The 16377-nt window shown below is 46.3% G+C and overlaps 1 protein-coding gene and 1 pseudogene across 7 annotated transcripts in view; one reads left to right on the top strand and one right to left on the bottom strand.

The window, feature by feature from the left end:
- Positions 1 to 614: 614 nt before the first annotated feature.
- Dglucy (D-glutamate cyclase) overlaps positions 615 to 16377 on the bottom strand; it is a 93554-nt gene continuing 77791 nt past the window's right edge. For 4 of the 7 annotated variants that reach the window (NM_001361017.1, NM_001361020.1, NM_145448.5 and 1 more), the window contains 4 exons: positions 16156 to 16304; positions 13573 to 13692; positions 5970 to 6121; positions 615 to 1921 (listed from right to left, as the gene is read on the bottom strand). In NM_001361017.1, coding sequence (NP_001347946.1) covers positions 1772 to 1921; positions 5970 to 6121; positions 13573 to 13692; positions 16156 to 16304 — 571 coding nt within the window. In that variant the 3' untranslated portion in view covers positions 615 to 1771. The remainder of the gene's footprint in view (positions 1922 to 5969; positions 6122 to 13572; positions 13693 to 16155; positions 16305 to 16377) is intronic. The other 3 variants (XM_006515736.3, XM_006515738.2, XM_030246669.1) reach the window with 1 other exon arrangement.
- Positions 8712 to 9331, top strand: Gm8482 (annotated as a pseudogene).

Here is a 16377-nt window from a genome sequence, read left to right as displayed (position 1 = left end):
TCCTAGGATCTCTCTCCACAGCATCCTGAAAAGCCCACAGATTCCATTTGCCCAGCAATGGCTAGAACCAAGCTAGCTCTCACCCTGGGTAAACCACAGTTCCCCTGCAGGCCATCTCTTGTTCTTGTCACTGACTTCTGGAGGTGGTAGCCACCACAGACATGAACACAGACATTTCTCCTGAGAACAGACAAGGCTAGAACAAGGTTTGAGTGGGAATCACAATGTGAAGTGGAAAGTTTTAAAACCGGGTCCTGGAAGGCAGAGCACCAGCAGCCCCTGGGATGGATGCCCAGGAAGGGGTCCCCTCTACTCCTTTGTACCTTAGCCTCAGCGTAAGCTGAGAACCTGCCTTCAGAACCTGCCTTCTCTGAACTTAACGGGGTCTTAGCCTTTTTCTTAAATGGCTCAGCCATCTCCCCATACATTTCTTCCCACTGCAAGCATAACTTGTAACACTGTTACTCCTCAGCTTGTTCAATGCTGAAGTAGAATCCTGCTATTACTATGCCAAAAGCCAAATCTATGAATATCTCCTTTGAAACATGAATCATAAGATTGTTGGCAGCTTTTCCACGATGTCAATAGTATTGTAGTCATCTATTTTTTTTTTTAATTGTCAGGATATCCTCTTTATCAGAGTTCCTGGTGTGGAATTTGTACTGAACAAAAATGATAACTCAAAGAGACCTGGGCCGTGAGGCTTCCAAGCCAAGGTGTATTTGCTGAGTTGTGAGGTCTTGGGTGGAGGACTGGCCCCATTTTTAGTGTCTTCCACAGAACAAGCATGGACCCTGAAAGTGTGAACCCTGCAGGTGTGAATCCTGGCCAGAATAGCAAATAGCAGACACTGGAGGTTCATACTAAAGATTTTCTCTTTACACTTATATTTTATTGGAGTGTAAAATCCATACCATGTGTTCCTTTTTCACAATGAAGGCCCCTTAAAGAACCATACCAGACACACATGTGTAAAGACATGAAACAACATTTAGTAGGCTCAGATCCCACATGAAATGTCACCATGATGTCAGGAATAAATGTGCAATGGGGCCTGGTCAGTGGCTCAGTTTCTGGTTTTGTTGAGAAATTTAGGGTTGGAGGATGTGAAAGATCAGGGCGAGCTCATCTGCCTGAGCTCTGGAGAGGTCTGACTCACCTTTGGGCAATACTGGTAAATATGGCTTCCTTCCCCCTCAAAACGGGGAAAGAGTCAGGCTAGGTGTAGGAGTGAGCTGATGGAAAGTGTGTGTAAGAAATGTCAGGGGTGAATGGGGGTGAGGGACAGTGGGATGTCATGGCTGGAAGAACCCCATCAAACAGCAAATTATGACTGTATGGGGGAAAAAAGCATTTCAAAGATATAACTGTTTTGCTGGTGGTGGTGAGTATGAACCCCAGTGTTTCAGCTAACACTCCACGTGTGGGCTCTCTACCCTTTCTCGATTAGCCCAGGTCACAGTGATGCCTTGGTTGCCCTAGAACTCGCTCTGTAGACCAGGCTGGCCTTAAACTCAAAAATCCAGCTGCCTTTGCCTCCTGAGTGCTGGGATTAAAGGTGTACACCACCACTGCCCTTAGGCTCTGCTCTACAATTAACTGTTCCAGAATTCTCTCTTAACTGAGAGGCAGAAAGATTCCCAGAACAGAGCATAGGGTGGCCAGAAGAAGCCAGGATGAAGGGCAGGTAGAGCAATGCCCCTGGAACTCCTTCCTACCTAGACAAAGGCTGGCATCAGGCAGGGACTGTGCACACAAACAGCACAGCTGGTCACATGTGCACTGTGGTGGCACCCACCAGCTTCCGGATCATCTCAGCATGAACGTCATGGAAAGGCAGCCCATCCACTTCCATGCCCACGATGCCTGAGACACCACTGCGGACTTGGTTCTCTACCAGGATGCCCAACATCTTTTCTTCCTGGGAGGAAATACAGAGATGAGGAGGAGACAGACGACATGTGGGGAGAGGGAGGACAGAATGCGTAAATATCTGTAGAAAAGAAGCTTTGAGCTAGAGATCTCTGTTTCTCTCTGTCTCTTTCTTTCTTTCTTTCTTCCTTCCTTCCCTTCCTTCCTTCCTTCCTTCCTTCCTTCCTTCCTTCTTTCCTTCCTTCCTTCCTTCCTCTCTCTCTCTCTCTCTCTCTCTCTCTCTTTCTTTCTTTCTTTCTTTCTTTCTCCCTCCTCCTTTTTAAAACAGAGCCTCTGTAGCCCTAGTGGTCCTGGAACTTAATATTTAGACCAGGCTGGCCTCACACTCTTAGAGATCCACCTGCCTCTGCCTTTCAAGAGCTAGGCTTAAAGGCATATGGCACCACACCCAGGAATGTGTCTCTTTTTAACAAGTAAAATTTGAGATAAGGCATGGACTCACTGGAAAGCTCCTTATGAAAATCAAAATCGGGCTGGAGAGATGGCTCAGTGGGTAAGAGCACCCGACTGCTCTTCTGAAGGTCAGGAGTTCAAATCCCAGCAACCACATGGTGGCTCACAACCATCTGTAACAAGATCTGACTCCCTCTTCTGGAGTGTCTGAAGACAGCTACAGTGTACTTACATATAATAAATAAATAAATCTTAAAAAAAAAAAAAAGAAAATCAAAATCAAGAGCTGGATGTGATGGTTCACGCCTGTCATCTCAGTACTTGAGGGGCTGAGGCAGGAGGATTACAGTCAGTTTGAGGCCAGCCTGGGTTGTATAATGAGCTCCAAGACAGCCTGGCCTACAGAGTGGGAAGGTCTTAACTTCTCTCTATGTCTTGGAGATCCCATCTGTCATCTGGGGTCGTTGGTGACCCTGGTGAGGATATGGCTTTCAGAAGCTGTAGTGAGAATTAAATGAGACACTGGAGGTAGAGCATCCAGCATGGCCCTTGGCACACAGTAGGAAGCATGCTGGTTGTCAGTACAGTGGGGAAAGGCCAGAGCTTGCTCTCTGACTCACTTACTGGGTAAGGGGGAGGGGCTGGTCCCGTCTCAAACAAAAGCAAAGCGTTTAAACAGATCGGCTGTTTCTTCGGGCACTTACCTTCCCATGACCATATTTCATGCCCCAATAGAGACCTGTGTGGTCCTAACACATACCAGAGATGTAATCCTCCCACTGCCCCAGCCCCCAGCCAAGCCTGGGATGAGCTCCCATGCATCTGACTGTGGCAGGAGGCCCCTCCCCAGGTCCCGCTGTCAGCCTCTTGAGGGGCGGGCACTAGTTGGATTTCTATCGCTGTGATAAACACCATGACTAAAAACAGTGTGACAGAGGAAAAGGTTTGTTTCAGCTTATAACTCTTAGGTCACACACCATCACTAAAGAAAGCCTCAGGACAGGAACTCAAGGCAGGAACCTGGAGGCAGGAACTGAAACAGAGGCCATGGCCAGTGAGAGGCCAGCCATCTTCAACCCAGGAAGAGTGCATCCACCAAGGCACTGACTCTGCCCTGCCTTCAGGGTTGGACTATCCCTGCTTCTACAACTGGAAGAACGAAAAATGAGCATTTTTGTACCTCCCGGCCTATGGTATTTTGTTACAGCAGCCTACACTGACTAAGATACAGGGCAACAACTATCAGCGGGCATTAAAGCCAAGGAATAAGCCAAGCAAAGGCCTTGTGGACACTCATCCAAAGCATCACATAACGATGATGAGGAGCTGGGGAGCTGGCTCAGGGAGTAAAATGCTTGCCACATGACTGCAAGACCCTAATCTGCAGCACTCATGTTAAAGCTGGAAAGGCAGAGACAGGGGGCAACCCTGGGATTTGCTGGCAAACCATTCTAGCCTAATCAGCGAGCACCAGATTTAGTGAGAAACCCTGTCTCGGAAAATAAGAGGGGAGTGATTGAGGAAGACATTTGACATCAGCCTCTTGCCTCTACACATATGTGAGTGCACGTGCAAGTGTACCCCAGACATGTACACACATGAATAAATGATGCCCAGACACTTTTCTCTTGGCCCTGGGGTGGCCTCTCTGTTCTGCTCCTGGGCGAAGGCAGATGCTCCCCCTGTGAAAGGGGGAGGGATCCAAGCTCATTTCCACACAAGTCTTTGTCAAGAGCTCCTGGCAGGGGTTCCCCAACTCAGACAGGCATCTACCACCCTTTGTTTGGGCTGGAATCTGCCACTCCTCTTCTCCACTACACATATGCTCTCTTTACAAGGCAATGCTTGTGGTACTACAGGGCCTGCCCTTAATCTTCTCATTCTTTTGGGACATGGAGGGAGCTGTGGAGTCCTCAGGGTGAGTATGAACAGCTAGCAGGTCAGGAACTGGCTGGTGTTCCAGCCTCTAAGACCCAGAGGGACCAAATGGACCAACTGCCGTTCCCAGCGAATTTCCAGGAAGGACCACACCATGTTCTACAAGACCAAGTGGAGCGGGTAGCTCCTCCGGGGCTGAAGCAGAGCTGAAGGCTGCAGTCCTGGCCGGGCTGCTGCGGCAGTCAGTGAGACAGGAGAGTGGAAGGAGGACTGAAGTGAGGCATGGTGGGCAGGCCTTGAGGATGGAGTCAAGGTGGATGGGGAAAGAGGCCCCAGGGCAACTTCTGGACTTAGAGACAGAGTGTGTGAGGTGACCTACTCATTCACTCTGGATCATGGTGGGCTGATGTCTCTGGAAAATGATTTTTTTAAAGCAAATTAGATTTTCTTTTTTAAAACAAAAGTAAGTTTGGAAGCTGGGAGTACCTATAGATCTAGGAACTTAGGAAGTGGAAGTTGAGGCAAGGTTTGCTTGAGCCAGGATTTCAGCCCAAACTGAGGGGGTGGTGGAGAACTTCCATCTGGGCTCCTGCGTCACTGTGTTCCCTGCCCAGGCTCCTTCTCCAGGGGCCCCATCTGACTGCTCATTGTTTCCCAGAACAAGCCTGGGTCTGGCCCCCAGGAGGGGTTCAGCCAATGTGGCTCTGCTTTAAAAACATGCCTTTCCATTTCCTCCTCGAGAACAGGGCATTGTTAATACACTTCTGAAAGGGTGGGTATCCATGCCAGGAGGAGAATGTTTCCATCCCTGGAGGCTGAGTGTGGAGCTGGCTGGGCGGGTTCACACTTTGTGTCTGTGTGAATCAGGAGTCATGGGGGAGGGTGCCCCCTCCCTTTCCATGTTTTCCAGTTCAAATCCAGGAAGCAAAAAGAAAAAACAGCTAGCCCTCTGGGTCGCCCAGGGAAGACTAGACCATTTCCCCCATGAAAATGTCACTTGGGTCTCACACCCACCTCTCCCACAGCCCTCAGCATTCTCAGGAGCTGAGACACTTCTCAGCCACCCGAGGCAAGCCCCAAGTCTGGATCAGAGAGACTCTAACTCCTATTTTAGCTCTGTCTCTTATTGGTGGTCTTGGCAAGACTACCACCTAGAGCCCACCAGCTCCCTCTATGGAAAGAATAATACCAAGCCAGAGAGGTTCCAAATTCACCAGGAAAGAGGCCAGAGGGACTGCATAAAACATCATGAAGAAAAAGAAAAGCAGCTATAAGGCCCTCTAAATATGGGGGATTTCTGCAATGGGAGGAGGGGGTCAGAGCACCAGCCTTTGGCTGGCTGGGAGACATCTCAATTTTCTGTCTGAGTCGTCACTTGTGTGACCAGGACAGTAAGGACTCTGACCCCCACTCCTGACCAGAACCTGGATGCTGGCTTCCATGGATCAAGCGTTTCTTTCTTATGACAGTGCTGACTGTCATTAGATGACACTTTACAAAGACTCAGTCTCTGAGAGGGAAAAGCAAGTTGCTGAAAGTCAAACTAGAAAGGAAAGGATCTCGCTGAACAGGTCTTACATAAGACCTGAGGTAGATCCAACCAAGGATTGTCTGAATCTGTGGCTCAGACTGGCCCCGCAGGGAGACATTCCCTCTAGGCTAGCTTTGGATAGCACGGTGGTTGTGGCTTGGAGCGCTCAGGCCTGATTAGTTCTCATTCAGCAAGGAAGTTGTATCTTGGCCAGCGGCTTGCTGGAGTGTATTACCTTAGCGACAGATGGCAGGGCCTGGATCCAGCTCTGTTCCCCAGCTCTCCTGGAAGGTCCAGTTGCCCTCCTCAGGTAGCGCTCATGGACTTGACATGAGTTCAGAATATACAGTGCACAGGCCAGGGCGTAGCCTCCCCAGTTAGAAACACCTAGAATGCAAAAGGAAAAAATGTTCCATCACAGAACTGTAAAGATCCTGGGCTCCACTGGTCTGCCTCCAAGCAACCGGTGTCACCTCAGAGCACTGGCAGAAAGAGCAGGCACCAGGATGACCTAGGGACTTGCTGCAAGTTCTTGGGCCTCAGCCCAGACCTCCTAGATCAGAATTTCTGCAAGATTGCTGGGGTGCGGATAAGTTTTAGGGAGCCCTGTAGGTATACTTGATTCAAGAAAAAGTTTGAGAACCATTGCTTGAAGCTATTAGGGCTGTCCCACGTTAATGACTGTTAGAGGAAAAGCCACTTCTCACAGAAAGCCATTCCAGAATTCCCAACATGAAAGCACTGCCCAAGGGCTGCTCTCAACCCCTAGGCTACACAGAAGCCTGTCCCCTGAGGCATAGAGCAGACAGCCTGCCAATTGAGGCTTGCCATTTCTCTGTGCAGAAGACCATCCCTAACTCACCCTCAGACCGACCTCCCTAGTCTGCCAGCCAGGCCCCAGGGCTCATTTCCCACAGCAGAGTCTATTTTGTCTATTCTCTGACACCTGTTTGAGTTCTCAGTCCTGTCAAAGACTGATGGGGGCTGTTAAGCTCTAGGCTCTGCATCATTAAGGAAGAAAGGAGGATAAGACAGCTCAGTGGGTAAAAACTCTAGCTGTCAAGTTTGGTGACCCAAGTTCAGTCCCCAGGACCTATACAGTGGAAGGAGAGAACTGATTCCTGCAAGTTGTCCTCTGACTTACACACACACACACACACACACACACACACACACACACACACGCTCGCTCGCTCGCTCGCACAGATGCACACACAAATAGATAACTATCTCTTTTAAAGGAAGAGGATCATCAGATGGAGGAGAGAGGTGTGCACATAGCCAGCCTCAGGGTAAGACGATCATCAATGAGATGCTTGCAAAGGATTCTGGGGTCACTAGAAGAGAGACCAGTTACTCTGTTTGGTTCAGGAAAAAGTCACAGAAAAGAGTCATTGGATGTGAATTTTATGATCTGGGTAGAATTCAACTGGAGAGAGAGTGGAGCTGTGCAGTGGGAGGAGCCAGGTAAGCAAACGTACAAACACAAACCCCAGGGAGTACAAAGGGATACAGCCAAACACGGCCAAGGAAGACTACTATATCATAGTTACACTCGAATCTCTGACACTGGTAGATGTCTATGTCTCTGGTCGCGTCTTACAGCTGTCATCAGCTGGCTTGTCAGGGCTATACAAATCGTGGGGGCTGCGTCATCAACAGAACACTCAAGGGAAAAGCGATTCTTGCTTTGGTTGAATAATCTAGTCTGCCATCCTGCTGCAGATGGCTTGTGTGTCTTAGCTCCTGGAGTCCTTAAAGCAAACCAACGAGGCATAGCATCATTGTCTACATGTGAGCAACTCAGAAACAGACACAGAAGGGAAAAGATCACACAGCGAGTGAGTTGTAGACATATGATGTAATTCAAGCTATTCCCTTCAGAGCTCACATTCCTTTTTCTTTTAAAAAATGATTTTTTAAAGTTTTTTAATTGTGTTAAAATCTACGTGACATGAATATATTATTAAAACACCAGATGGATCCTTCCCTGTTCTCACACCAGCAACAGAGAGGGTAATGTGACCACTGAGGGTGTGGGGGTCTCTCTCTGCCAGGAATCTCACAGTTTTATAGCAGCAGATAGCTAACCCAAGTGTGCTCCAATCCAGTTCAGTTGCACCTCAATGTCAGAGCCCATGGGCTTGCCAGAGGTCTTGGTCTCTAAGACTGCCTCCTCCTCTTTTGATTCCAATGTTGAACCCCAGGTTGCTCATCATAGCCTCTGACTGACTGTGAGGGTTCCTGAAAGCTCATATTGGATTTAATTACCTTGCTTCAACAGCCACAGGGGAAGGCTGTTTTATTACAGAGGATGTTATGAAAGATCTAGATGAAAAAAATGTACTGGTAAGGCACACAGAAATGGGCCTGGTGCTTGCTCTGGTTGCTCTGTCCTCCAGGAACAGCATGTGTCTGGCCACCTGGGAGCTCTCTGAACTCTTTTGGGCTTTGGTGGAGAGCTGTGTTAGCAGACAGAGTGGAAAGCAAAACCAGCTTTCTTGGCCTCTTCTTTGCCTCTCTGTGCAGCATCCTTCTTACTGGGTGGGGAACAGGACTCTCCGGACCTGGATGGTCTTATGATCTATCAGACAAGGGTAGATTGGAGAATTTCTTTGTGGCTGCCTAAAATGGGAGTATATTCTCACTCTGGGGAAGAGAAATTCTAGTTTCTATGGTCTGCCTTGGAGAGGGAGTTATATAAACTTAGATCCATGGGTGAAAACAAAGAAATTTTCTTTCTTCCTTTCTTTCTTTCTTTCTTTCTTTCTTTCTTTCTTTCTTTCTTTCTTTCTTTCTTTCTTTCTTTCTTTCTTTCTTTCTTCCTTCCTTCCTATCTATCTATCTATCTATCTATCTATCTATCTATCTATCTATCTAGTATGTATGTATGTATTATCTATCTACCTACCTATCGTCTATCTGCCTATCTATCATCTTCTATCTATCGAAAAATAATCACATTAGAATTCACCACTTTAGCCATCTTTAAGAGTATAGTCAGGCTCTTCGGATCCCAGGTGCTGCAGGAGCACGGGTTACCGTGCAGACATGGCGAAGTTCAAGAGCCACACCACACATCACCAGTTCCACAAATGGCACAGAAATGGCATCAAGAAACCCCGGTTGCAAAGATACGAATCTCTTAAGGGGGTTGACCCCAAGATGCTGAGGAACATGCGCCTTGCCAAGAAGCACAACAAGAAAGGCCTGAAGAAGATGCAGGCCAACAATGCAAAGGCAGTGAGTGCGCGCGCAGAGGCCATCAAGGCCCTGGTGAAGCCTCAGGCCATCAAGCCCAAGATGCCAAAGGGCCCCAGCCGCAAACTCGGTCGTCTGGCTTTCATTGCTCACCCCAAGCTGGGGAAGCGGATTCAAAGAAACATGGTCAAGGGGCGCAGGCTCTGCTAACCAAAGCCCAAGGTTCAAACCAAGGCAGAGGCCAAAGCTCCAGCTAAGGCCCACGCTTCAGTTCCAGTTCAGGCTCCCAAAGGAGCCCAGGACCCTGTGAAGGCCCCATAGAAAAGGCTCCTGCCAGTGTGAAGACAGATGATGGACTGCTGTGACACACCTCCCCACACACTATTTGCAGATGACAACTGTCCTATGCTGATTTTACAAATAAACTTGAGGCAAGGAAAAAAAAAAGAGTATAGTCAGCAGTGTTAAAAATATTCCCGTCTATCATGTATTTTGTCTATCTAAAATATCACATGAGAAGTCACCATCTTAACCATGTTTAAGTGTATACTTTAATAGTGTTTAAACATCTATCCACTGTAAGGCACATAGACGGTGCCACCAGAAGAATGGGCATGGAACTGGTGAGGTGGAGCATGCTCAAACCCTAGACATCTCAGAGATTTAAGATGCCAGGAGTAGAGCTAACCCCTTTCCTGGTCTCTATGCCTGCTTAAGCACATGTAACCACAACCTCCAACTAGGTGATTACAGGTAGTCAGTCACATAGCACAACACCTGGAATCCTTCCCCAGACAAATAGAGTATCCCCAACATCTTAGCCTCAGCCAATAGTATATATTTATCCCCAAGTCCCATCCCATTCCCCAAGGTTCATACAGTCCCTGTCCACATGGAATAAAGCACACACCTAGGCTTATCTGAGACTTTGGTTGTTTTTACTGAGCTATAACATTTGGGGGGAAGTTCTCTCCCTCCCAAAGCACTCATTGTTGGACTTTGGACCCACCTGTCTGGCCAGACTCCCATTCACATGGGCTTACATCAGAGTGTGGACTCCTGACATAGTTGCCACCCCTGAGGGACCCAGGACCTAGGCCACCTGCCCTGTGCTGGCCACCCAAACCTCTTTATTCCCTTTGTAAGAACTGTAACACTTGCAGTATTCCTGGCTGGATTGGAGTCCTGTGCACCGTATTTATCCAGGACTCTGTTTCACCCTCCATGGTCTGGCATACACCCAACATCTAATGCCCTAGAGGGAAGAAGCAGACTACAAACCCCACCCATTCCAGACTTTGCCCTGCCCTCTCCTGGTCAGTATACTGGTGGCACCCAGACACCCAACCAAGAGAGGCAGAACCCAGAACCACAATCCATCTATTTAAAATATCAGAATCGGGCCAGGCATAGTGGCACACGCACTTGGGAGGAGGAGACAGAAAGATCTCTATGAGTTTAAGGACAACCTCATCTATGGTGTTTCAGACCAGTCAAGGCTACATAGTAAGACCCTGTCTCAGCTTCATCATCTTTAAAGGTACAGTTATATAGCATTAAGTATCTATTGATCCATTCATCCAACACATCCCCATTTGTGAGAGTACAGTTGAGCGGTGTTTAGTCTGTTCTCATGGTACAATTCCAGAGTTCATCCCCAGCCTCTGAAACTGTAGAAAATAAAGGCATGCTTGGGAAGCCATAACAAAGCAAAAGGTAGAATTTAAACTCCAGTGTAAAGTGATATAGAATGGTTATGAACTGACGAGGAAGCTGACAAGCAAGCTAAAACTGCTGACTGTGTTATGGTGGGATGACACAGCATATTTGCCTGTGTCGTCACCCTGTACTACCTGCGTTTTAAGAATGCCTTTGACCTTACTATGACATCATCTTTTCAATGAATGAGATGTAAAACCCATGCTATATTTAAGCAATGGTCATGGCCATCAGACCTGGATCATGGGGTACATAGTGGGGGGTTGGAAAGATGGGGGGGACCATGACCAGCAGCTTACTTAAGCTCATGTGCTGGAGACCCCATGTGAGCTGAGCTCACGGTAAACTTTGACCTAGTCCTTAGCAGCCGCTGATCCTTTCATGGTCTCCATAATTTTACCTTTTCCAGAACATCATATAGCTGGGTTCAGATCACGCAGCCTTTTCAGACTGGCTTGCTCAGTTACTAATATGCTCTTAGAGTCTCTCATCTCCTTTGTGGTTCTCTCTCTCTCTCTCTCTCTCTCCCTCTCTCTCTCTCTCTCTCTCTCTCTCTCTCTCTCTCTCTCTCTTTCTCTCTCAGAATATATTCCAACACATGTATAGACTTAGTTCTATTAATTGAAGGATGTTTTATCACTTCTTAGTTCTATCAGTTATGAATAAAGAATGAACATCTGTCTGTGTGCAGTGCAGGTTTCTATGTAGGCATATGCCTTTAATACACACACACACACACACACACACACACACACACACACACACACACCACACACACACATATACCATGTGCATGCAGGAGTCCTTAAAGGTCAGCAGAGGACATTGGAACCCCTGGAACTGTAATTACAGGCAGTTGTGAGCCACCATGTGCTATATCTCTTTTATATTATATTATAATTTATCCGTTGCATGTGTGTATGTAAGAATGTATTTGTGCACTAGTGTATGTGTACACATATGGGTCTCAGACACAGACTCAGGCCATCACACTTGGTAACAAATCCTAGAACTCGCTGAGTCATCTCACCTGTCCTGTTATTTTTGTTTGTATTCATGTTCATGAAAGATAGTGACTATAGTTTTTCTTGTAATGTCATTGTATTGGTTTTAAGGTGATTAGATTCATACAGTGAATTAGAAAGCATTCCCTTTGTTTCAATCATCTGCAAGACACTGTAGAAAACTGTTATAATTTTTTTTTGTAAATGCTTCAGAGTTCATCAGTAGACCCCTCCAGGCCTTGTGCTCTCTGGTTTTGAAGGGTATTAATTTGTTGCTTCAGTTTCCTTAAGGACTATTTCTATTTCTTTGTGTATGTCTTTTGAGAAGTGGACCCATTCTATCTATATTACCAAATTTGTGGGCACATAGTTGTTTATAATAGTCCTTCCTTATCCTTTTTGTGCCCATAAAGCCTACAGAGACATCCCTTCTTTCATTTCTGATAGTAATGCATAGTTTCTTGCTTGCTTGTCTCAGCCCGCCTAGATTACCAACTTTGTTGATCTTTTCAAAGGCTTGCCTTTGGTTTTGCTGATTATATCTATTTTTTTCTAATTTTCCAATTTCTGACCATTTTTGCTCTTCATTTACTTCTGATACTTTAGTCTTAATCTGTTCTTTCCTACTTCCTGAAGGTGGAAGCTAAGAGAACTCAGGTTAATTTTGTCTTATTTTCTAATATGTGCATTAGTGGTGGTTTGAACGAGATGTGTCCCCATAGTCATGGGCATGTGACTACTTGGTCCTCAGTTGATGGCGATGTGTGGGGGGCAGCATAGAGGGTGTGGTCTTGTTGGAGGAAATACATCACTGGGGGGTGAGCGTTGAGAGTAAAAAGCCTGGCCTACTTAGGGTGTGCTCTTTCTGCGTTGTGCTTGTTGTTCAGGATGTGAGCTCTCCGTTTTCTGTTCCTACTGCCATGCTGCTTGCTGGCCTTCTTCCTGTCATGTGACCTCGGACCCTCTGGAACCATAAGCCAAAATAAACAGTCTGTTCTCTACACTCCTTTGGTCGTGGTGTTTTATCACAGCAACAGAGAAGTAACTAATGTAGGTGTCAGTTAAATCTGGTTCATTGGCAGGAACTGGGTCCTTTCAGATTGTATGCCTGCTATATCTGGCACTCCCGATACAGGGATGTTAAAATACCCAACTATAATACTTGAACCTATTTTTCTCTGCTGATCTTTTCTTTCTCCCCTATATATTTTGTATATATATTACTTCTACTGTGTTAGATACATAGACACATAGGATCGTTATATCTCCCTTGTATACCAGCCCTTTTGTAATATGAATGAGTATATATATATATATATATATATATATATATATATATATATATTCCCAATAACTTTCTTTGTTCTGAAGTCTGCCCTGACTGAAATTAATATAGTGGTATCTGCCCTCTTTTGGTTGGTATTATGTTTAATTTCTTTTTCTCCTTCCTTCTATTCCATAGAGATAGAGCTGGGTTGCTCCTTTCTCTCCCTGGAAGATGGCAATGGGCTGGACCTGGGTATTCCCCTTCTCCCAAGCAAGAATGGCTTTGCTCACAACACAACAGACTGTTTTTTTTGTTTGTTTTTTTGAGGCCAGATCTTATTTAGAATAGAGTGAGAAGGTATATTTCTGAACAGTTCCTTTTTTTTTTCTAGTTCCACCACAAACAGGAAGAGATTTTCCTCTGGTATTCACTATAAATCCCTAGTTAAGTGCCCAGAAATAAGTCCCTCCCCATATCAAAGTGATCACCCCGTGATCAGGTCCCCTGGAGTTGGTTTTTGTTTTGAATTTTGGTTTTTTAAGACAAGGTTTCACTATGTAGCCTTGGCTATCGTGGAATCCTGGTACTCACTGTAAAGACTGGCTTCAAATCTTCAGTCGGGCTCTCCTTGGCACACAGGTACTCACCGGCAATGACAGCAAAATCAGCCTCCACATCACAGGCAATGACATCTCCATTTCTAATGTGCTTCTTCACGGCCGCCTTTACTTTGCCCATTCCAAGCTCATTGCCTCCGTCACCAACACCTGAAGGAAGAGAAAGAGTCAGTGTGTGGGATGGGGGCAAAGTGGGGGTGGGAGTAGGACAAGACAGCCCCTCCCCATGTGTCAGCGATTGGCTCTGAATAGGATTCTGACAACCAGATGTTGATTCTTCTTGAGGCCTCCTAGAAACTTCTAGAGTTAGAAGTGAACCTAACTTTGGAGCTCGCTAGAGTGGGACTGTGTCTTCTGTTATTAGGTCCCCACATCCAGCCACTGGTGGGATGCCTTGTGTCCTGACAGGCCCACTGGGGACAAGGGTATATGACACTTAGTAGCTCCCACACAGTGCCTCTTCTCACTGAACTGTACCATGTGACTGGCCAATACCCTGCTGGCAGAGGTGAACTGCATTTTATTCCAAAGCAGTGGTTCTCAGTCTTCCCAATGCTGCAACCCTTTAATACCTCATGTTGTGGTGACCCCAGCCATTAAATTATTTTTGCTACTACTACATAACTATAATTTTGCTACTTTTATGAATTATAATGTAAATATCTGGTATGCAGGATATCTGATATGTGACCCCTGTGAAAGGGTCATTCAAGACCCCAAAGGGGTTGTGACCCCCCCCCCCCTGTTGAGAACCACAGCTGTAAAGACTTCTGCTTAAAGAATGTTAAAAATATGTATGTTGTTCTTTTAAACCTAAACCAAAGGGGTTTCTAGTTAATATCTGAGACATCCTACCAAGAACACACAATGCTGTGTACTACACAGTCAGGTAAGCTAGGGATGACAGGGGTCCAGTCACAGCTGCTCTGGAGAGTGAGATGGGAGGACTGCTATAGCTCAGGAGTTGGGCACCATCCTGTACGGCATAATGAGGATGGTCTTAATAAGTTTTAATGCAAGGGCATGTCCCAGCACCTCAAGGTCAGAAAACTAGACCTTCCTGGACCATAGAACTTGGTATTACTGTTTCTTCCACAAGAGCTTATAATACATAGAAGAATTCTGCAAGAGCAGTGGCTCTCGACCTGTGGGTAGCAACCCCTTTGGGGCTGCATATCAGATTTTAAATTACAATTCATATCAGTAGCAAAATTACAATTATGAAGTAGCAACAAAATAATTTTATGGTTGGGAGGGTGACCACAGCGTGAGGTATTAAAGGGCCCCAGCATTAGGAAGGTGGAGAACCACTGTGCTGGACAGAGACTAGCATTCATCAGGAGCTGATGGAGAGAGGGAACCAGACCACTTCCAGTGCTGGTGATCAGACTGAGCCAAAAGACTCGGACTACTGTGAGTGACGGAACACCTTCTATTGACACCAGGGATTTTTTTATTTTCTGTTTCCACTCTGACCATTTTTCTCTGAACAGCTTCTAAATTTGTGACAGCTTGTTTTGGATGACAAAAATAATACAGCCACCTGGACGCGTAAGGAGTAGTTAGATGCCAAGGAGAGCCAGTGCGCATGCTCCCAAAGGTTCCCAGGCTCTGCCTGCTAATTGCTCCTTTGGACTCAGACTCTCCCTCTCCAGTGCTGGTGACGCCTCCTGAAGGCCTTGAGTCCTTTACCTGCCCAGCCCAGCGTGACAGGAAGTGAGAAACCAACCAAGCAGACCACACTGCACACTGCGTGTGCCCCACCCGAAGCCTCTTCTGGGAAAGTCTGGGGCTTTGCAGAAACTTTCTAATCATCCCAGAAGGTTTTCATTCACTCCTCAAAACCTCAAAAGTCAGAGGGGACTAATGGGTCTGGGAAACACTCAAGGCTTGAAGAATAACAGAAGGACAGACAGGCTTTCATTAGCTGAGTCCTGCCCAACTCTCCTGACAGGAAGAGCTGGTGTCCTTGGGGGACTGGCTCAGTCATAACAGCAAGGTGATTTTTTAACAGTATGGACTGGGTGGCTGCACTTTTCTCAGGATCCTGCTGGCAATTCTAATTAACTAGTCAGCTTCAACCTCCCTAGGCCTCATTTTCTCATCTACTTTTTTTCTACCTCATAATGTTTTTGAGTAGGATAGAAAATGTAGTGGTTGTGAAGTTCTTGGAAAAAAGTATGAAGGTTCAGTACAAAAATCTATTTATTACACTACACTATTAACAAAAGCAATCTGCTTATCCCGTGCTTAATAGACTCAAAAAGTGAAGCATTTCTTCAGGTGACACACGACAAAGTCCAGCCTGTCTGGTCACAATGATGCGCCATGCCTCAATTTCATGATTGTTAATATTTCATGATGAGCTAATTACTTCTGAGTTGGGCAAATCGAGTATGTTCTATGCGTGTTGCTTCTCTTTCTCATAAGGGACTGTTGCATTTCTTAAGAATTGTGTCATTCGTGTCTAGACTGGCTGAAATAAATAAATCCCGGTTTGGAGATGGGCAGAAAGCAACAGTGACCACATAACCCTTTCCTGGCCTGTGCTCGACGGTCAATGAGAGATGCTTAGCAATGCGTTCATGTTGAATTCTCAGTGCCCTCACTTACCAGTTGATGAGATGCCAGGAATCTTTTGTGCAGCAAGGAAAATGTCATCAATGGGGTCAACTAAGTGTTTGATGTTCATCTTCCTCGCGTTGTAGTAATTGCCATCAGCAGCCCTTCCCGCACGCTCTATGGCCACCAGATGGTCAAATCTGCCCGGAAGCAATGGCGGTAAGTCTTCTTAGGGAAAAATGGCAGCTTCCCTGGCTCTAAGCTTGTGTGTCT

The sequence above is a fragment of the Mus musculus genome, chromosome 12 (genome assembly GCF_000001635.26).
Source record: "Mus musculus strain C57BL/6J chromosome 12, GRCm38.p6 C57BL/6J".
Taxonomy (NCBI): domain Eukaryota; kingdom Metazoa; phylum Chordata; class Mammalia; order Rodentia; family Muridae; genus Mus; species Mus musculus.
Note: the sequence above shows the minus strand (reverse complement) of the source record. Positions and strands in the feature narration are given on the sequence as shown.